The sequence below is a fragment of the Pyxicephalus adspersus genome, chromosome 4 (genome assembly GCF_032062135.1).
Source record: "Pyxicephalus adspersus chromosome 4, UCB_Pads_2.0, whole genome shotgun sequence".
Taxonomy (NCBI): Eukaryota; Metazoa; Chordata; class Amphibia; order Anura; family Pyxicephalidae; genus Pyxicephalus; species Pyxicephalus adspersus.
The window spans coordinates 56,794,209-56,816,773 of record NC_092861.1 but is presented as its reverse complement, the minus strand read 5'-3'; the positions used below and the strand labels follow the sequence as shown (position 1 = coordinate 56,816,773).

General features: G+C 36.5%; 1 protein-coding gene across 4 annotated transcripts in view; it reads left to right on the top strand.

Annotated features, from left to right (window-relative positions):
- Nucleotides 1-22,565, top strand: part of LPP (LIM domain containing preferred translocation partner in lipoma) — a 173,713-nt gene that overhangs the window by 45,501 nt on the left and 105,647 nt on the right. For 2 of the 4 annotated variants that reach the window (XM_072408254.1, XM_072408253.1), the window contains 2 exons: nucleotides 1,913-1,970; nucleotides 15,044-15,251. In XM_072408254.1, the coding sequence (XP_072264355.1) occupies nucleotides 15,050-15,251 (202 nt within the window). In that variant the 5' untranslated portion in view covers nucleotides 1,913-1,970; nucleotides 15,044-15,049. The remainder of the gene's footprint in view (nucleotides 1-1,912; nucleotides 1,971-15,043; nucleotides 15,252-22,565) is intronic. The other 2 variants (XM_072408256.1, XM_072408255.1) reach the window with 1 other exon arrangement.

Here is a 22,565-nt window from a genome sequence, read left to right as displayed (position 1 = left end):
CAGAAGAGAGAGTTGCTCTGGAAATAAGAGATATATTATTCAGCACACTTGCAGAGTATGGGAAGCATGTATGGCACTAGCAATAGGTAGCGTGGTGGTGCCAAGTAAGTGAGAGCAGTGAGGAAATTGTCCCTGTCTTCCTTGTACTGATACACCCTTTGCTTTTGATTGGTCACTGGCCAGAGAAAAATCATTTGTTTCTTCTTTCCAACTCTTACACCACTTTAGCTGTGAAGGTCTAAAAGGCAACCTTTACTAAAAGAATGAAAGCTGCCATTTCTGACCTCTTCTAAAAATGCTGGTTGTCTGATTACCCTTCTAGTTTTTTTCTAAAATGCATTATGTGGCAATGACCCAGAAAAGCCAAACAACTAGTTTTCTTGGTAATCAGTGGCACTTTTTGATTTCCTTGAGGTATTTTATAATATTTTGATGAACACTAGTGCAGACCGTATTGTACCTAGTAATGGAAGTTTGTGTGTGTGTATGAAGTGTCTACTTGTTGTATGCATTTACACTTTAGTATTGTGATGTCTGTCTTACCAGAATGGTCTAACAGCATTTTGGAAAAAGAAATATATCATTTATACTGGACAAGCACAAAAGAGCCCTGCTCATCCAAGCTTCTTATCATGATTTTAGGTTTCTTTTATCATTCTATTTAAACATAACACACACTTTCCTTTCCATGCAGCTATTGTGCTTCATAACAATGTGCCTTGTGAAATGGTCCATTGTCCATTTGATTGTGTTTGTTTGTTTGTTCGTCTTTTATATCTATGCTCATGCATTAGTGAGGAACAATTTTGTTTTTCAGAATTTTCTGTTCCAAAGTCTCTAGCAAATTATTTATAAGCACGTCATTTTCTTGCACAAACTACACATTTACATTGCGTATGTACTTTCTTTTTTTTTTTGTACATTTTTCGCATTTTTTTAATAGCCTTCAGTATCCATGACGACTGGACCTTTCACACAGCATTTCTGTGACTCGTTGTGAAATGCTGACAATTAAATATACAGTACTTTAAAGAGATCCATCAATCTTTGTTGTCATGCCAACCGGCTTATATTTAGAAATGTAACAAGTACATGGAGTTCAATTTCTCTTGTACTCAAACATGGATCTGCAACTATAATTGAATTTTTTTTTATTGAAGATTAGAATCCTGTTTGAGCATTACTTGTTGTTAGAATATTGTTTCCTTTTGTGTGAAAGGCACCTTTATTTAGACATATTGTAGTACAGTGACTTCCTTATCAGGTTTAATCTGTTCTTTTTAGTAGAGTTCATTAATTGCTGTGTCATATTTTGGTACTTTCTTTAGGCTGGCGTATGCATCAGTCTGTCATGTCGATCTTAAAGCACAACTCCATTTTATTCTAATATTTCTAGGATTCTAATGCAAGAGGTAGTTACAACAATATAAACAGATTGTTTGAAGAATGCTAATATACAGGTCTCAATATGTTTTTCATAATATGAAATATTGTACTTTCTTTTTTTCTTCCTAAGTGTTGTGTTTCAAGCCCACCCATCGTACTTATGCAAATGCTGACCTCCTCAAAGTTGAGATATTTAACCGGGCTCACCACCTAGCACTTTTCAGTAACCTTCCGGCTGTTTTTGGGTGGTTACTGAAGAGTTGGGTGATAATACAGGAGCCACCACCCACCTACAACTTTCATCCAGCCGGCTTGAAGAAAATTCTGGGTTGAATACTACCTAGCTTTCACGTGTTAATGCTGCCGGTTTATCAGAAGATAAAGGACATTGAATTCAGAAATGGAAGAGGAGGGGTGCTTTCTTGTCAAATGCTACTATCTGCATGGTTTAGTTTGTTGTATCTTCAGTTAGGTTCAATGCTAACCTTGTGCACAGTTTGTAAAACACTTTTTTTCTTTCAAACAGATAAGCAGTTTTCCTTACCAAGTGCATCACAGACGTCTGGTATTGTGTCTGCTGAAAGGTAAGAAAGCAGCTTGCATTCTATATGTACCGCTAGCACATATATTTATATGATTGGTTGATTGAAGTGAAAAACATTTTGTTTTGTTCCAAAATTAACCTTGAGTTCCCTGAAGATTTTTTCCACTTACAGCATGTACATTTTAAATATTGTAAAGTGACTTGCTTTCATGTTTTTGCAGTACACTGGAACATAAATGGGAGACTTTTGGTAACTAGTATTTTTAGACAGCATGTCAACCTCATCATTAAGCCATTTAAATTTGAAATATGAAATAGATTTGTCATTACACACAAACTCTTACTATGTGCCAGTTGTTTTCCATTGTCTAATGTGGCATTTGACAGCTGTAAGTTTTGTAAGTTTTTAAAACAATAGTGCCTCAATCCTTTCTCATATCCTTTCAGTATTCTCTAATACTATCAATCAGAAGCTGCTTTGGTAAATTACCCAACCACAGGCAGTCCTAAACCCTATACTGACTGGACTACAAGTATAGATTTTGATACTCTGGGCTACCTAACTTTGTTCAGGATTGCTTGTTACTCAATCAAGCAAGCTGATTTGAGCTCCAAAACAAATATGCATAGATTTGGTGTATAGGTTGTGCTTTTGCCAACACTGGTAAATCTGCAGTACAACTACGGTATATACTGAAATAGAAACCAAGATTTTTTTTTTTAGCAAAAATTCCGCCTAAAAAAAAATCTCTTTATACTGAAGCCACTAGATGTCAATCCACAGAACATAATTTAGGAGCAATTGACTCATTATACCCAACTCAAAAGTACCAAATACTGTAACCTGTTAAAAGAGGATAAGTAGACAAAGCCCAAATATTTTTCATTTTTATCCCGCTTTAAATAAATGTTTTAGAAAAAAAACAAACCTTGGATATATTCAAGTTTGAATGGTTGCAATGATGGTCCCACTTTGTACCCTAGGTAAATCACTGTAGTAATCCAGTTTTTCTTTTTTTCGGGTAAAGCTAAGTACCTTGGCTTGGTTTATATTCGAGTATATATGGTGATTCCCACTATTCCTATTTAGCACCCTTAGCTAAGCCACACCTATGATAGAGGTGATAGAATACAGCAGTTGTGCAAGCTTTGTGATTTACTGCAGGGCACAGTTAGTTTTACATTTCACTCTTTTTGACCTGGCCAACTACCAGTCGGTGTAAAAGGTTCATTTTAAATAATTTGCTGGTGTCTTATAAGGTGATCTAGTCAAAAGAAGAGCATGAGAGGGGGGTTCTGTTACAAATGAGAAAGGTGTAAGACCTACAGAATGATTATCAAGATATAGATTGACACACCCTCCTGTTGCAAATTCACTAAACTTGCGGAAAGGAAATGCTACATAACTCATAGGAGATGTAGTAAAAATATTACATCTCCACTCCTTTACTTGTGACATCACTGGGACACTGGCTCTGTGCCACTTATGAGCTGTTTTTGGTGTGAAGATACAACATAAGTTTACTTTCATGCTCTGTTCATTACTGGTCAGTTTTAACAATACTGTCAAAGGATTTAAGGGATGTAACCTTTACATATAAATATGCATACACTTTAAGGGCTCTATTTATAAAACAGGGAATATGACAATCCCTCATACATTCCCCCGAAGGAATCACGTACTGCCATTAAAACACTTAGACCTGGATTATTCCCTTAAGGGAATGTCTAATTCCCTTTTTATAAATTGATCTCTAAGAGTTTTGAAATGTAGGTGTCTACTGTAAATATTGCTCTTCAGACTAACATTCTGTTAGATTAGGGCTTGAGTGAACAGCACCACACGATCTGGTCTGGTTGACCCCACTACTGGCTTAATTCAGGGATGAGAGGAAATACTTGTAGTGCATTGTGCAAGCACATTTGGCCCATTAAACATTTTCTGTCCACCAGTTTGCTTTTGTTTGTTTGTTTACACTGTTTGTCTTCACTTAACAACTATTAACTGCTATTATATTTGACTTTGTTTACTGTTAAGTTAAGTTGCGAATTATTGCCATGAGTTGTGTATCTTTAGTTCAGGTGGGAAACTATGTGTGCTTTCAACTTGCACAGTGCATTCATAGCTGCCATAGTGAATTAGGGGTGTACTGTACATTCAAAAACCTTTATTTGAATACTTTGGGCACGTGTAATGTTCCTTTCTTCAAAGCTCCCTGGCATTTACTGGCAATTACTAGTTTTTACTTTTATACATGGTATAAGATGCTGCTTCATTTTCAAGTACAACTTACAGAGTTACAATTTGTATTCCTTAATATTATAATATCATCAAGTAATGGCAGGGTTATTGCCTAATTCCTAAAACCCTGGGTGAAATATGTAGATTCCTCTGGTCTATGAAGGGTATAAAGATGTGAGAGCTGAAGCAGTTACCTGGGCTTATGGGTTTTGTATTAAAATTTTGAGCAATATACACTGCTATGTCACTCCTGGACGAATGTCATAAAAAGTTTTTTATTTGACCTAGGAGATTGACCAGAATTATTTTAAGACACACTACAATTAAATATATTTATGTTTATTTTGTTTTGTTTTTTTTTATATATCAACTTTTTTGTGTAAAACTAATGTGTAATATATCTCATTAGCACATGTTTGCAAAAAGCTTTAATTTTAGATTTTTTTTGTGTGTGTCATTTTTCTTGATCTCTTTCCATGGAAAAAGCCTGCTCAATGAACTGCTTTAGTCAAGTAAAAATGTATTGCATAATCCCCTAGTCATGAATAGTAATAATGTTACATAATGTTACTTAACACTGACATGTGTTTCGTTCTGTTTTTTAATTTGACCACATTTTCTTACTGAATCTTTTTCAGTGTGCTTTGATAGGGTGTCATTTCACTGAAGACACCGTAATAAAATGCCTGTTTTCTGTTTTGGATATTTTTTTTCCAGTTTAGCACAGAAGTGCTCAGATAAATAAGGTGAGATGGTAATCTGGGTTATAAAATAGTTTGGCCGTCTTTTCTGGCCTCTTCTTCATTTGGCAGTGTTACAACCTCAGATCTGGCTCTTAGCACAAGTATGTGTTTGTCAAATGCAAAATGCGAACAAAAAAATAAACAATTGGATGATTTTGGTGTCCAGTTGGCAGGCTTCCTGGCCTGCCTGTGTATTTTGCCATATTTAGCTCTTTAAATTGATGTTTTCAGAGCTATTTTATCCACCATTTCTCTGTCCCTTCTTGTAAAGACAACTTTGTTTGCCTTCACAGTTCATCATCACAGTTCTCCCTTTGTACACAAGCCATGGTGGAACAGAAAACAATCACATGATGCTTAGCTGGCATTTTGCAGAGGCTAAATTTGAACCAAAGTGTTCCCTTCTTTTGCCATAGACTTCTGCATGCCTTTTGCTTTCCTGAACTTAAGCAAACCAAACACGACCGCTGGCAGGAAACTGCCACCATATGACATAATAAAAATTTCAAGTGATCAACCTTAAAATGCAGGTCATGAAACAAGTTTCCAAACCATTAAATTTATGGTTGATGCATAAGAGTTATGGAATAAACCATTCGCACAGGTCTAGCATTTGTGCTGCCTGTGGGCGTGTGACGTGAATTTGTGCTACCTTTGAGAGTGGGCAAGTGCAATGGGGTCTTTTGTAGCACAAAAGGCGGTTTTTGAATTTGTGACCCCCATAACTTGAATCTCCCAAAGGCTCAGGGTTCTGTAATTTAGTGTGCTAACAACCATAGGGTCCTCATATACCCTGAAAGTTTCAGGTTACTTCAACACACCGTTTGGGTGCTAAGTGGGATGTAACACAGAGAGTTAATGATGAGCAGGCAGAGCTGTCATATTGTGCTTCTGATATCTTCACTGCACATGCCAAATCATGGGAACCACAAATCCAAGAGGTAATATGAGGGGCAATAAGACACCTTCCCACCTGTTGAGGTGGATGGTATCTCTGTATCTCTCTATATATAGATCCACAGGTTTAGAAAGAAGAGAGAAATGCAGCTGCCATTGCTCTCTTTTTACTAGAATGGCCAGCACAAAACATGGCTCAATAATTCTTCTCCCTTCATTTTATTTTGTCTCTTCTTCCACAGTTCAGTTATGGTACAAGTTTGGTATATAGGGTCTGATTTATTAAAGCTCTCCAAGGCTAGAGTGGATACGTTTTCATTAGTGAAGCTGGAAGTTCCAGCAAACCTGGAATGGATCTGGTCCAGAATTTGCCTTTGCTAGCAAATACCAAATGACTTAGAAAAAATCCATTGCAGGTTTGCTGGATACCCCAGCTTCACTGATGCAAATGTATTCTCTCCAGCCTTGCAGAGCTTTAATAAATCATATTCTTGTATTGGTATTAAAAAGAAAGTCGTCACAGGAGTTTTTCTATGTGCCTGTTCCATTTACTGGGATTGCTCCTTTGCCTTAACATTCCGAACACGCAAATAATATAAAAGTTTTTTTTTGTTTTGTTTTTTTTAAATCAATTTTCATTTTTTTTCCTTTCTGCATATTTTACATTTGATTAAGTTGCCTAATAATTCATTTATTGATAGAAGGTAATGTGTTGATAGAGACATGCAAAAAGCATTGCTGCATTGAGGTTAAAGGAAAATATGTTACTGGGTGGGAACTAATAAAGAAAACTTCATCAGGGGTGACCAAAAGCGTTAATACACATGGAGTTTAAATGAGCTCTAGGATAATAACATCAAGCATGCTTCAACAAAGGTAGTCAAAAGAAAATGTTTTAATTACATACTGAGCTAGCAGGGAATATAGTTATGAGTATTTATAAGATAGACTTTAATGTCAATGTTTTTATTATATTATTATTATTGTCTAATATTGCTCATTTTTAGCCTCTCTCTTTGCAAAGTGAATGCTTGTTTAAAGAAAGACAATCTGTTTTGGTTTATTATTCTTGCACTTTATTGGTATTCTTCATATTACATTTTTGCTTTGTTTTACCCTGTTCACTAAGATAAGCTCAAGTTCCCTTTAAAAGTCAGCATGCTTTTCTTCTTTAGTAAGCCAGTGCTACTATATACTGTTAGTGACAAGATGTGAAGGAAAACATTCCTGACACTGACATGAAAACCTGACAGAAAATATAATCCTTGCTTGTGGTTCAAGTTGAATTCACATTCTTTGTTATAATCCTCAGGTATGAGTATCATTTTTCCTGCAGAAGCAATAGCTAGTATTTTTTTATTTTAGGTGAAATTCTTTTACCTGGCCCAGACTCATTGGTAAAGTCTTCCTTCTTTACTTTCAGCTGTTGTATCCTTATTCAGACAGGTTCGTGATGTGTCACTTATGAAAAAAACATTTCATTAACAAAAGTGTAAAAATATGAGCACACTGTAAAGATCTAAATCAAAACTGCTGCTGAAACTGTTACATTCTTTATAATGAAGATTAGAACATTCAAAAATAAGCTACAAGAACTTCTTTAGGCACATGACGCACAGGAGCACCTTAATGGTCCTGAACTCACTATAAATTCCTTAAAAAGGATCTGCATGGCATTATAAAATCCATGTGTTTGCTCAGGCCCATACAGACATGCAATGTTTAAATAGAACCATTCCTAGGCTGGGTACACAGGAATCTTTCCAACAACAAAATACTGTGTGATGCATGAACAAGTGCTGTTCTGCTCTATGAAGAGGGGAGAATGTCGGAGCGGCACCCTGCTGTAGTTTCTCCCCTTCACTTTCATTGATTGTTCCTCGTCTGTGGATCTGCCAGGACAGTCGTCGGAATGATGGATCTCGTCCAATATCGGCCCCGAGCTGATTATCGGGCGAGAACCATTACACGTGTGTACGTAACCTTAGTGATCGATTCCAGTGACAAAATAACATGTTTTTGCCGCCATCTCAGTAAAGGGACATTTAGAAGTAAAAGTTCAACTTTCTTTATTTACATCAATTTTTAGACACAATAAAAAAAAGCTGCACACAATTATTACTTTTAAGATTTTACTATCAATGCTTTAATTATACAAATTTTAACATATTTCCAACAGCACAGAAAGATAGCGGAGCAAACACAACACGTTCTTTAAGGAAACATTGCCATTGCAAAAGGCAGTGAAACTTCCCTTACTTTGTAGAACAAAAAATCTTTCATACAATTGAGGTACTTTGCCATTGGTATACATCACTTTCCTGTACTAACAGGGCAATACAGAGTTGGCCACTATGAATACAGTACATGCAAATATAGCTGTCCCATGTATATACTTAATTACACTGGGGAACAATTTTGAACAGATTTTTTGTTGACTTATTTACACTAAAATAGTTATGCTGATTCTAAAAGTGCAGTTAGTTTTCTTCTACCACGTAAATTTTTTTCTTTACTGCTTATATTAATTAATGCAATTACTGTACTGTGGATTTGTATAGGTTATTCATTTACACGAAAGACAGTGTGGTCGGAGGTTGTGTGCTGCTCTACGTAGTGAATAACTAAAGTTTATTTTTCTACTTACATGCGTATTTCCTTTCTTTTAGATCATGTCAGGCTCTGCTGTTTCTCGTCGTAAGTGCCTAAACAACCCTGATTCATTTTGTTATATCTGTCGCAGTTTCACCATTCCCAGTCAAGGGGCGAACATCAGCACATTTCTAGAGAAAGCCTATTTGACATATTTCAAAGTTAAACTTGGTGATCAAGATAAGTCTTGGGCCCCTCGTAAGGTGTGCAAACAGTGTGTTGAGGGTTTACGATGTGGACAAAGGGAACAGGTGATAAGATGCCATTTGGTTTGGTGAGAGCAAGGAGATCATTTCAGTGACTGTTACTTATGTAAAGTGAAAACTTCAGGAGATAACAAGAAAAATAAGTTTAACATAGAGTATCCTAGTCTACTATCGGCTATACGCCCAGTGGCTCATTCAGATTAAACCCCAGTGCTGGTTTTCGTTACACTACCCTCCCTTGAAGAACATGGTTATGGTGATGAACTAGGTGACAACAATGATGAAGAGTTTGAAATTGAAGAGGACTCTGTTCGTAAAGGATTTGATCAGTATGAGTTGAGTGATTTGGGACCAAGAAGGCTTCAAAACTCCTAGCATCAAGATCAAGAAAGATCAGCATCAAGAAAAACTTACTTGAAAAAGGAACTAAGGTATCGTACCTTCGAACCAGAAAAATTGCATTTCTGCAGTACTTTAGAACTGACAGTGGCTTTGTGTATTGCCATAACATACCTGGTTTAATGGAGGAATTGGGAATTCCTATCTATAACTCAACTGATTGGAGACTATTCATCGATAGCTCAAAGTGGAGCTTATAGTGTGTCCTCCTTCACAATGGCAATATATTTGGGTCAGTCCCAATTGGCCGTTTCTCTTTGTGAGAATATGCAGGCACAAAGGGATTCATTGAATTGTTGCAATATTACCAACACAATTGGGTCATCTGTGTTGACCTTAAAATGCTATGCTTCCTTCTAGGTCAGCAACGCGGATACACCAAGTATCCCTGTTACCTGTGCATGTGGGACAGCAGAGCTTGTGAGAGGCATTGGGTGCAAAGGAATTGGTCTCCAAGATCTCTATCAGCCACTTGTTGATAGAATATTATATTTCCGCCTCTGCACATAAAACCGGGTCTGATAAAGCAGTTCATTAAAGCTTTGGCAACTGAAGGAGACTGTTTTAAGTACCTCATTGTGGCATTTCCTAGCCTGTGATTTGAAAAAATAAAGGCCGGCGTGTTTGATGGCCCAGAGATTGGGCAGCTCATCAAAGATGAACATTTCATCAGGACAATGTCAGAAGTCGAAAAGAATGCTTGGTTATCATTCAAAGCCATTGTCAAGGACTTTCTTGGAAACACACACGCAAATAAATACACAGAAATTGTCCAGAAACTCTTGGAGAGCTACGAAATCCTTGGATGCAATATGAACATCAAGGTGCATTTTCTGCATAGCCATCTTCTTAACTTCCCGGAAAACCTTGGTGCAGTGATTGATGAGCAAGGTGAATGATTCCACCAAGATTTGAAGGTCATGGAAAGACGGTATCAGGGTAGATGGGATGTACATATGAGGGCTGACTATTGTTGGAGCTTCTGGCGCGATTGTCCTTATACTGAACACTCCAGGAAAAGCTATAAGTGTAAATTTTTACTTTAACCGCTTACCCGATTCATTTTTAAATGTTTTACTTTTAAAAAATGTCATAGAGTAACAAATCCTTTGTATGAACAAAAGAAATTTAAATAAACAATACATTCAAGTTATTTCATTATTTTTTTATTGTATGTAAAATTTGTATGCTTTTTGGAGGGTAAATAGAGAGTACCCTGTATCGTAAAAACTGGACGTGATAGCAAAAAACTGGGATCATTTCTGGATTCACCACCAAAAAATTAGTTAATAGTAAGTGTAAGATTTAACTCAACAAAAAAATGCGTTCCCCAGTGTTATAATTATAAGCCCAAGCACAGTTATCTAGGTCAGCACTTATACAGCATAGCAAATGGATAGAGATGCTTTAAGCTTAACTTGTCATCGTTGTCTTCAAACTGAGCTTTAGAGTTAACTTAATAAAAGTGTCAAAGTTTTCTATTTTTTTTTACAAAAAACATAACTGTTGTCACTTGCTTTCTAGACTGTTATTATTAAACAGCATTTATATAGCGCCAACATATTAGGCAGCGCTGTACATTAAATAGGGGTTGCAAATGACATACAGATATAGACAGTGACACAGGAGTAGGAGAGAACCCTGCCCCAAAGAGCTTACAATCTAAGAGGTAACTACACCTAACTCTATTTTTTCCCCTCTGGCAAAGTACATTGGCATTTTGTTCTCAATGCTATGTCACAATATGTATTTACAAGTTTTGTGCTTCATTCCATACTGTATGTCACTTTCTACATTTTAGAAACCAGTTTACAGTTCTGAGGTACATCATTGTATCTTTTATCTGCAGCAATGGTTATGTGCTGTCAATCCTTCCTTGTTTACAACACAGAAATGTACACAAGCCAGTGATTTTGCTGTGCAAAAAAAAAAGCAAAGGGACCTAGGGCAGCATTAACAGGGTTGTGTTGTGATGCCAATTACTTTAGGGGAAAGATTATCAGATCTTGCTGACAAAGCCTGTGTTGTAAAGGAAAATGGAGGATGTTTATGACCATTAATTCTTGGTATCTCAGCAACCTGGTGCTGCAAACGGTTTATAGAATTCCATGGCTGTTCAAGTGATGTGACATGTTTATGTCCTGGTCTGTTAATGAAACAGGATGCACTAAATTTAGGAGGATGCCACGTTTAATTGTTCGGCACAAGCACTGTGCTACTCTTCATCAACTCCATATAATTCAGACTGAATCAAAAAATAAACAATAGATTTAACTAGCACTTTTTTAATGGATGCTGGGCTTTTGGAAAGAAAAAAAAGTATTTTCACAAAGAACTGTCTTTTTACTGTGAATGGTCCAAAAAATGATTAGGGAGTGTGAATTCTGTGGGAAAAAGTGCCTTGTTGATGCTGTGGATTAGAGGGGAATGGCTGGTTTCAGCTGATAGAAAGACAACAGTAATTCAAAAAACTGCACCCTAAAGCCGAGGTATGTAGAACAGCATCTATGAATGCACACCATGTCCAACCTTAAAGAAGATTGGCTACAGCAGCAGACCGCATCAGGTGTTACTCATGTCAGCACCTGAGGCTATGTTTTGCATGAGCTTGCTATAATTAGACAATAGAAGACTGGAAAATGTTCAGGGGTTCAGGCTGGTGGTCCAGTGGTGTGGGAGATATTTTCTTGGTGCACTTTGGGTCCTATAGTACCACTTGATCATTGTTTCAATGCTTTAGACGACCTTAGGATTGTTGCTGTCCATGTCCATTACTTTATGGCCGCAGTGTACTTATATTGTGATGGCTACTTCCAACAGAATAGGGTACCATGTCACCAAGCTCAAGTCATCTGAACCTAATTCCTTGAGCATGACTATGAGTTCATGTACCCAAATTGCCTCAACAATCACAAGATCTCAATCCAATAGAGCACCAATGGTATGTGGTGTAACGGAATATTAACAACATGCATGTGCAGCTGACATGCATGTAAAACAACATACAGCAGATTCTACATGTGTACAAAATATGCCTCTGTATTGACAATAAACTGTTAAATAAAGTCCAACAATATAAACTACTTATTTCTGATAGTAGTGAGAGTGAGATTGGCAAACCACCAGTTTGCAGCATATTTTAAAAATATAAAAGCAGTTTCAGCTGAGTAGGGCCTCTTCGTTTGGATGAAATGTTGTCCATTGTCATTCAACCTACTTCCCATGAGCCTAGAGTTGGGCTTAAAAAGTATCCTGTACTATGAGATGTTGTTGACCACTCCTGAAAATGTTGATTGCTCGAATTTAATAGTTGTTTTAGCTTGCATACTTGGTACACGTCATTAAATTAAAGTAATAAACAACATGGCAGACAGACACTAGTGTTCCAAGAAGAAAAGGTTTGTAATGGCAACCTTCGCACATCCTTATTGAAGGCTTACAATTACGCTAGACAGAATAAAACCAGTAACAAATTATTACATTTATGTATTCTTTAAAAATGTAAATAAAGCAGAACTTTAATTTAAAAAAAGACATATAAATCTATTTCTATATATAAATGCTTCTTACCTACCTGCTTGCAAACATCTTTGCAAAGCTCATTGAGCTGTGCATATGTTGGCATTCTCATGAATGAACCCCTGCAAATGTGTGGTTATAATGTCATTCCATGCTGGTCACTCAAGATGGTTAAAAATGCAGCACCTGGAAGAAGACTGAAGATCCTGACACTGACTGGGTAGCTCACAGATGTAACTTGGCTGCTGGGGAGTAAGTATAGTGGACTTTAGTTCTGATTAAAGTGAGATGAAGCACAGGCTGCCAATCTGTTGCCATACAGTTCTTCTATGTTAACAAGGAACCTACTGACAGTAAGAGTTAGCAGTGTGACCAAGCTTTAGCTATTTTATCCTTTCTTTTGAGAGGCTGTCACCATTACACAATTGGGTTTAATAGCAGAAGTTTTAAACCTAGAAGTAATTAATTTAGAATATATGATTTTTGTGTTGATGCAGGTTCTAGCTCAGCAATACATAAGGGGGAGCAATTCATTGCTTATAAATTCAAAAGCATATAAATATCTTTGTAAAATTGTTATTTATATATAAACAAGATTTTCTATGGACATTTTTAGTTTCCTTTAAACTTTACACATTTATAATGATGAAAAAAAATACTGATGGCTGAAATAAGTCTACTTTTGTTATAATCTAATATTTCTATGTTATATTTGTACTATATGTCCATGTTATATCATGTCCTGAGCCAGGAGACAACTGTAAGCTTGTTTCAGCCCTTTCAATGTGGTTTATGTCTTCGGCAGTGAAAGAGTTTAAAACCGTAGCAAAGAAAAGACGGTAATCTGCTTTCATAAATCATGTCATAAGATGCATTAGAGGTGCTGTACTGCATCAAACAGCTGATAACGTGATATAGTTCATGCTTTTGATCACTAATTGTAATAGTAAGAAATTTTCTCAAGTTCCACTGTGTCCCCAAAATGTTACCATGTAGTCAGGTGATAATGGAAATCATCTTGTGTTGGGTTAGTTTTCAAAGCCTGTTGATTACTAAGGTTTTCGGTACATGTAGAATCAAATGGTATAATTAGTAATCAAGTGTAAGGCTTTTAAAAAATATGTGTGTAGTGGTGATTAAATATGATGATAGCACTCTGGCAAAGGTTTTTCAGGTTACTTGCATGAAATAAAGCTTTGTTCGTAATTTTGGTGTACTTCCATGCACATGGTTAAATCTGCACTCTTGTAACACTCAAAAATATTCAAGGCTAAAGCTAAACTGAGTTTGTACTTTAAATTGGAAATTACATTCTAGGTGCATAAAAAATTTGTACAAAGTCTTACTGTTTTTGATTTCTTTAAAAACTTTTGAAATGAAATGTCTTACCTCTGTTTTTTATGTTGAAGAGGACCTGTACTCCGTGTGTGGAAGCATTGGTTTCTTTGCAGAAGTATACTGTTACCCAATCTGAGCTATTGTTGCACAATCAGCAGGGCTCATGGCCTCTGTATATTGTCAGATTTCTTTACAGAGACCACTATGGTTTTCGCTTGATAGCGAACTTTAGGAGATTTCATATTTTATGTTTTTAAGCTATTGGAACATACTTGACCAATCCAATCTAAAATTTCAATTGAGCCTTAATTTAAATTAAGTTTAAAGAAGCCTTCGTTTTCAACTCTCAGTTATAAATAAATAATTTTCTAATTAATCAAATCCTAGTGAAACATTTGCATGGCCAAAAATAAAAATCCGTAATGGGAGTAATATTTCTATAGCCTTGAATAAACAATAATGGTTTGAAAATTGATCAGGTTCAGAAATGGTAATGGTAAACAAAACTTCTGGATTGGATAGCTTACCCCCATGTGTCCTCAAAGTGATGACCTCTGTTAGCTTGAAGCCACTGTATATACTTTTTAAAAAATCCATGGGATTGGTCCAAGGCCAATGTAATGCTTATATTTAAAAACGTATCTAAGTATTTACCAAGTTACTATAGACCTGCACATTGGGAAGATAAGTGAGAGTTTAAAGAGGGATTACAGACCATAGAAACTTTTTTTTTTTTGCTAGAATAAAATATCATAGAGAACATTGGCAAAATGAATGATTGTAAATATTATTTGACATAGAATTTAGGTAAAAAGTACCAAATAGTGTTTCAGACATTTTGAACTGGTGCACTACCCAGCACTTTTCAGTACCACCACCTGCCTGTTTTTGGGTGGTTACTGAACAGTTCGGTACTTTGTTTACTTAAATTGCAAGGATTTTACATATATGAAAACATGGTATATCCTTTTGATTTGTTTTATGTGCGTTTTTGTTGTCATTCACTGCTCAGTCTGCGCATAGCTACATAATTTTGTTGCCTTTTACCACAATATGTTATGTGTATATATGTCTGACATATTTGGTGCCAATGAGTGTCATTTCTGTTTCTGTACAGTTGAAAATGTCTCATCCTTCATGGCTACCACCAAAGAGCTCTGGGGACAACCTGGGACATGTAACAGCCAGAATGGAGACCACACAGGGCTTTGGAACCCCAAGCATCTCCGTGTCAACTCAACAAGCCCCTAAGAAATTTGCTCCTGTAGTTGCCCCGAAACCAAAATACAATCCCTATAGAGCAGGACAGTCTGAAAGTGGTGATGGTATGTAAATGTAGCTACTCAAATTGAATTTTTTTTTACTATTAAAAATGATCGATTTTTTTTTTTTTTTTTTTTCAAAACATGAAAGAGACATTTGTACACGTACATGTCCTGTATTCTCATGCTCACTTTTTTGCCTGTAGTGTATGTTTCTCTTTTGTTGTTTTTGTTATCTGAACTTTATAAATATGGAGCAACATGAAGCATACCACATGCAATCACTTTCCCTGTTCAGTTTAATGCCTAACTCCAGACAGAACATTTCAGTTTCATTAATTATCACAAGGGGTTGACAAACCCAGTATGTGTTTTTATTGGGGATTACAGGTTATCAATATTGAGACATCTGGGTCTTCGTAGACCCCTAAAGTCTCCTTAACCTAAGCAGGTCAACAAAAAAAAAAAAACTGTGCTTGATCTGCTTCTTTACCTAGCCAAAGCGCTAAGATGGACAGCTCTAAATCTGTGCCAGTCCCAGACTCCGTGGAGCTCCAGTCCCATGTAGTGGGAAAGAGAAGATGCCTATTGGCACTCTGCAAAGTGATGGAGCCACCTAAATTTCTTCTACCTTGCAGCCAAGAGATGGCTGTTTATCCAGGATTTCATCTATTGAAATCAACAATGGGTCAGGAATAACAGTGTTGTGATGCACTCTTACTTTCAATACACATCGTGGTAAAGCATAAGTATGCAGGCAGATGATTATTTTTTTCAGTTTTATGTATTTGCTTAGTGTCTGACTTCATGTGTAATCATGAAGTAATTTTCCGCGCACAAAGAAGACAGACCTAGAACTGTGCATCAACTCACTTTATTACAAGTACTCACATTTTAATGAATACATTCTTTATTATTAATATTATTATTATTAATAATAAACAGCATTTATATAGCGGCAACATATTACGCAGCTCTGTACATTAAATAGGGGTTGCAAATAACAGACTAATACAGACAGTGATACAGTAGGAGAGGACCCTGCCCCGAAGAGCTTACAATCTATTAGGTGGGGGAATTTCACACACAATAGGAGGGGGATATCTAGTGGTGGAAAGTAGTGATGGTTTCAAAAGACAGAAGAAGATAGCTGGGCAAGTTTGAAAAAATAGGTTTTGAGTGCTCTTTTAAATGAGCAGAAAGTAGGAGCAAGCCGAATAGGACAAGGAAGACCATTCCAGAGAGTTGGGGCAGCTCTAGAGAAGTCTTGTGGCCGTGTGTGTGATGAGGTCATGCGTGAGGAAGTCATTAATAGGACATTGGAGGAGCGGAGAGAGCGGCTGGGGGAGTACTTTTTTTTTTTTTACCAGGTCAGAAATGTAAGTGGGACAATAACTGTGAAGGTATTTGAAGGCAAAGCATTTGAATTTGATTCTAAGGTGAAATGAGCGGTGGGAAGGATGGATGAGTCTGACTGCTGCATTCATGATAGATTGTAGAGGAGAGAGTTGGGTTAGTGGAATACCAGAGAGGAGGAGGTTACAGTAGTCCAGACGAGAAATGATAAGAGCATGTACAAGGAGTTTGGTGGTCTCAGGGGACAGGTAGGGGCGGATTTTGGAGATGTTGCTTAGGTGAAAGTGACAGAACCTGGAAATGTTCTGAATATGGGGGGTAAATAAGAGGGCCGAGTCAAAGGTGACACCAAGACAATGTGCCTGAGGGGAGGGCCGAATAACAGTGTTGTTAACAGTTAGATATATGTCAGGGGGAGATTAGGAATTTGAGGGGGGGATGATGCTGAGTTTGGTTTTATCCAGTTTGGGCTTCAAAAATCGGTCAGACATCCATGATGAGATGGCTGACAGGCAGCATGAGACCTTATCCAGGTGTGGACAGATAGATTTGAGTGTCATCAGCATACAGATGGTACTGTAAGCCAAAGGAGGATATGAGACTACCGAGAGAGGAGGTGTAGAGAGAAAAGAGTACCGGTCCAAGGACTGACCTTGGGGAACACCAACAGGGAGGAGAGTGGGTGAGGAGTTACCATTGAAAGAAACTTGAAATCTCACATCTTCAATAGTAATAGTATCTTCAATAGTTTTTTGCCTATAGCCTTTATTGCTGAATGTACGTAAATCTCCTCTCACAAGGGATCTGAAGGACACTGTAAAAAGAACATTTTGTTTTCAAGGTAGCAGATGAATATAACAGAGCACTACCGTACTAGATTTCTGGCAAGATTTCACACAGAGATGATAGTTGTGTTTGTGTATTTCTGATAGTTTGAATTCAGTAAGTGACGAGGCAGCACTGCTATTAGACCTTGCCAGTGTTTATAGAGTTGAAAGGTTGTACTCCTTATTACTTTCTCCTTTTAAAATGAAAATAATTATCAGAGGCAACACCAGGAGTTCCATGACCACATAAAAAGTTGAGCATTGTGGTTTAATCCATTCAACGTTGGTGTCCTGCTGAATGCTGGCCAGGGGCTCTATCTGCTTGTTCGCATGTTCTCCCTGGGTTTCCTTTAGGTTATTTTTGGCTTCCTGTTTCAGTCTAAAAACAAGCGGTGTTCTATTTGGCTTATAAATGTAACAAAATTACCCTTAATTTTATGTATGTTTTTTGTATGCCTTTGTAGAAACATTAGATTGTGATAATAAAATAGCACAGACATGGAAATCACCGGGCACCACTAGTATGTTACAGCATATAATAAATAAATAAATGAATATAATAAACCCTAATTAAAATAATGTAATTGAAAAAAAGAACCTTTTTATTTTTAGGGGTCAGGGTTTTCCTAATCCTCAGTGACAGCTAATAGTGCAGTTATAAGAACACTGTAGTTTGTCAGCTGCTGGTAAAGTAGAAAGTGTTATCACACCATTTAATAGATAACTGGGTTTAATAAAATGTGAAGTTTTTTTTTCTCATCTTGGTATATCCAATATCCTCCAGCCTTCCTCAGCCACTTTCTGTCTACATCAGGGGTGTCAAACTTAAATACACAGAGGACCGAAATTAAAAACTTAGACCAAGTCACGTGCTAAACTTGAAACTCGTGCCGGAGAATACAATGTAAAAACCAAATATTGCAGCAATTCATTTTGTTTCACATTGCATTCTCTGGCAAAGTAAAACAATCTCAATAAGAAGAAACAAGAACACATGAAAGAGCATGCAGTAATATGCAGTGGATTTATTTAAATTTTTTAGATCAATCCACTCCAAAAAATGCATGCTCTTCTTATGTGTTCTTTCTTCTTATTTAGATTAATTGTTTTACTTTGCCAGAAAATGTAAAACCAAATGAATTGCTGCATTCATTTGGTTTCACATTGCATTCTCTGGCACAGTAAAACAACTATTATCGCAATAGCTATATGATAATTCCTGATAATATTAATCCTGATAATTCCTGATTATTGAGTTTACCTGTCAGTATAATCTCTGCGGGGTCCACGCATAGGCTGCTGTTCAATTGACACGATTGATGCTGCTACTACAATTCCCGGCATCACTTGCGTCTATAAAATGCGGGGCCAGGCATAGGCAGAGAGGCCGCTGGTCTAGAGACTCGAGTGATGCTCGGAATTGTAGCAGCGGTATTGTACTTGCGTCTATAGAACAGCAGTTTAATGTAAATTACTAAGGATTGCAGTAGCAGCAGGCCAGCTGCAGTTCATATTAAAAATTCTTTTGGGGGCCAAAAAAAAAAAAAAAAAAGACCGACATACCAGCCAGATTCGGCCTGCGGGCCAGAGTTTGACACCTCTGGTCTACATACTTCAGCATTGGATACACATCTGATAGTGATGGGGAATCATAGTGTGTGTAAGGGTGCATGTGACCGGGAATGCAGGAGCAGGAAGATGATTGTCAATTGAAAGTGGCAAAACAAAGGCCTTATTATTATTATTATTATTAATTTTTATAACACCAACATATTACACAGCACTGTACTTTAAATAGAGGTAGCAAATGACAGATAGATACAGACAATGACACAGGAGGAGGAGAGGACCCAAGAGCTTACAATCCATGGATAAATCATCAGGTATTCATATTTTACCCAACGCTATAGATATAAAACATTAAAAAACATGAAGTTTGTCATATTTTAGTGGTTGGGTTTAGATCCACTTTTTATTTCAAAGAACTATTTTACGTCCCTTCAGCTGCCTAAAATTTGCCTGATGTATTTGTCTCTTTGAGAATAGAAGAAAATAAGTAATGCAGCTTGCTAAAATATGTTTGTATTTTCCATTAGATTTAAAAAAAAAAATACCAATGGTGTGTGATTTAAAAGCGTTTTCCAACTGAGCTTGCCCTAGCAACGGTATAGTGTTGTAACTCAAACAGGAAGTAATTTATTAAATTTGTTAGACCTAATACTTGTGAGCAGTGACAGCATATCTGTAACTTTCACTTCCATATAAATTCTCTTTTATATGATGTGTTTAACCCCTTTTTTCCTATGCAGCATAAGGTTATTTTTTCCATTCTGATGCAAGTCATTATTCTATTTACAAATACAAATGTGAGGTTAGATTTCAAGAACATCAAAACTACTGTAGTCATATTTGATGGTTTAATGATAGGAAAAGTTTAATAGTTAAGCTAGTGCAGGGATGGCATAGGAAGCTATCCGTCACACATTGTTACAAGTTGATTAATGTATCCTACATAGCTTGCTTGAGGTGCATTTGAACAAATGAATACACATTTATATATTTCAGTTTACCCATCTCTTAAATGTAGTGATATTGTTTTTCAAATTTCAGATTTATATTGTTTTTCACTTCTGTATTTTTAAACATTGTTCCCTGTGGTAGATATGTAAATAACTAATTTCTTGTCCCAGTTTTGCTATGCTAACTCCTCCACTGTGTCTATTGAGGGAGTTATGACTGCAACCCAGCCTGCACATGTTAGCCTTTGTCTCCATTACATAGGGGAGGAGGAGAAATCAACAAGTATTTCTGTACTTGCAAAATAGGTTCTTTTCCTAAGAAAGAGCAAATACAGCTGCTAGTTATTCATTTTATGTTTTTGAGTTTAGGTATCCTTTTAGGACTTTTTTCACAGTTTTGATTGGACAATGAAGGTGTAGTGGCAGACAAATGAGTTCAATTTTTGCTTTTCCTCCTGTAAACATGTTCTGTACAATGTAATAGAGCAATAACTAGTACTAGTGATCAAATATAGGTGAATCATTTTTACATATTCTTCCATATGTTCCATCTGTACACTTTTTATTACAAGACAGAGTTGCTTCATATAAGGACATCTCATTTTGCAGGACATTTTGTAGGTGAGTACAACATGCCACAAGATTCCACATCATGGCAAAACATTCTGTGGTAACTTGATGCATATACATAGTTCTACCGTATCTCAACCATATTTGTAGAAGTTACATTTTTTGCAACACCTATCACCAATAGGTTGTCGTCTGCCAGCACGGCATATATATGAAGTCACATAATGATGCATGATCTTCATAGCCTTTCAGTTATTGCATTAAAATTTTCACTACAGATATAACTTGGAGTCCACAATAGCATATAAAAACTCCTTTTATTTACAACATTGCCTTTTTATTATTATTACACATTATTTATATAGTGCTAACAAATTTCACAGCACTTTACAAAGCCCATAGTCATATCACTAGCTGTCCCTCAAAGGGGCTCACAATCTAATGTCCCTACGATAGTCATGTCTTTAATACAATCTAAGGGCAATTTTAGGGGGAAGCCAAATAACCTAACTGCATGTTTGTAGAATGTGGGAGGAAACCCACGCAAACTCCATGCAGATAGTGTCCTGGCGGAGATTTGAACCTGGGATCTAGCACTGCAAAGGCTAGAGTGCTATCCTCTGAGCCACCATGCTGCCCTGAGGTTATTTTTATTTTACTTAACGGATCAGTTCTCATACTTTTTGAGCAGGGTATATTTTTTCAAGAAAATGGATAATTTGAAAACTTCCAGTTTGTGCTTTGAAGGTCATAAACCGTTTTTGTTTTTGCAGTCAGATTGCTTACAATTTATCTGACATTCTAAAGTGACATGAGCTGTGTTTAAATTCTTCAGTATATCTGACCATTCTCTTTTCTGCTTTGCTATCCTAGTGGAAAATAGCAAGAGGCTTTGCTACTACCTTTAGGAACTCTCCAGGGTCCCACATAAACTGCATGGTTACATGCTGAACTAAGGGTTTTTAGAGGTGTGGTTCAATAAAAAACATAACCTCATTATATCTGCTATGCCAGAGAGGTGCCACATATATTCTGATCCCAGTTATTGTCCCATAACATAAAAATCGTCAATAAACAACTGACCACAGCAGGAAAGAGATTCTCCTTGGCACAAGAGTATGTAATGCATTGTACAAATACCATGTGTTCTGCTAGATAGATAGCAAGGAACTTTTAATAGATTTATATGTGATTCTCAGCCTTTTACCTGTTTCTCAGTATACAACCACTTGGACTAAATATTGTCATCTAACAGATAATTCTGCTCCTCTAATTTTTTTATACCAAAATCTCAGACCTTCCTATTTTCATTTAACACTAATCCGAAACATGAACTTTTTTTTGGTATTTCAACATCAAACTTATGCATAATGTTTTTGCAATACTTTTTTCTGTAATTGATTTAAAATTTCTGTGATTACAGTAAAAGATTTCCTAAAGATATTCCCTTGACTATTAACTGACCTTAACAGGTTTTAACTATGTATGTTCAGGAAATCAGCCTGTACCAGCTTCCTCTATATTGCCTAGGAGACCCACTTCTCGAAGATAAACTTCTGCAAAATTGCCTAAATCATTTTCTAGCCAGAATTTTTTTTTTTTTTTTTTTTTTATGAACCACACATATCCGCGCATAGGATGTAAATGAAGTTTGTGAATGTTCTGTAAATAGTGATTAGTAAACTGTATAAGAATCATTTATAAGTATACAAGTTTTACTGTGTTTGTTAAAATGTATTTGTATTCAGTATGTACATAATACTTAAAAATAGTTATTTGACAAACTTGTAGGCTTGTTTAAACACACTGGAATACTGAAATTGACTCTTGTGTACCTTTAATTTTTCTTTTGGATCCCACGTTTTACACAAAGGAACAGAAGTAAATATTTCATATCATGGTACTGAGCCTCACTGCTGCCTTTCAATTGTCTGAGCCTTGTAGTTAAGGTTTCTGCCATTAGACAAAAAGTTTCAGTTGATTACCTGTGTACCACCTGATCCTAGATATAAATTTCAAGGCTAAAGTAGGTACTTGTAGGCACCATATTAATCCAATACTTCAGAACTACTGTTCTATTTCACTCTGAAGGAGTCGCCATTCTT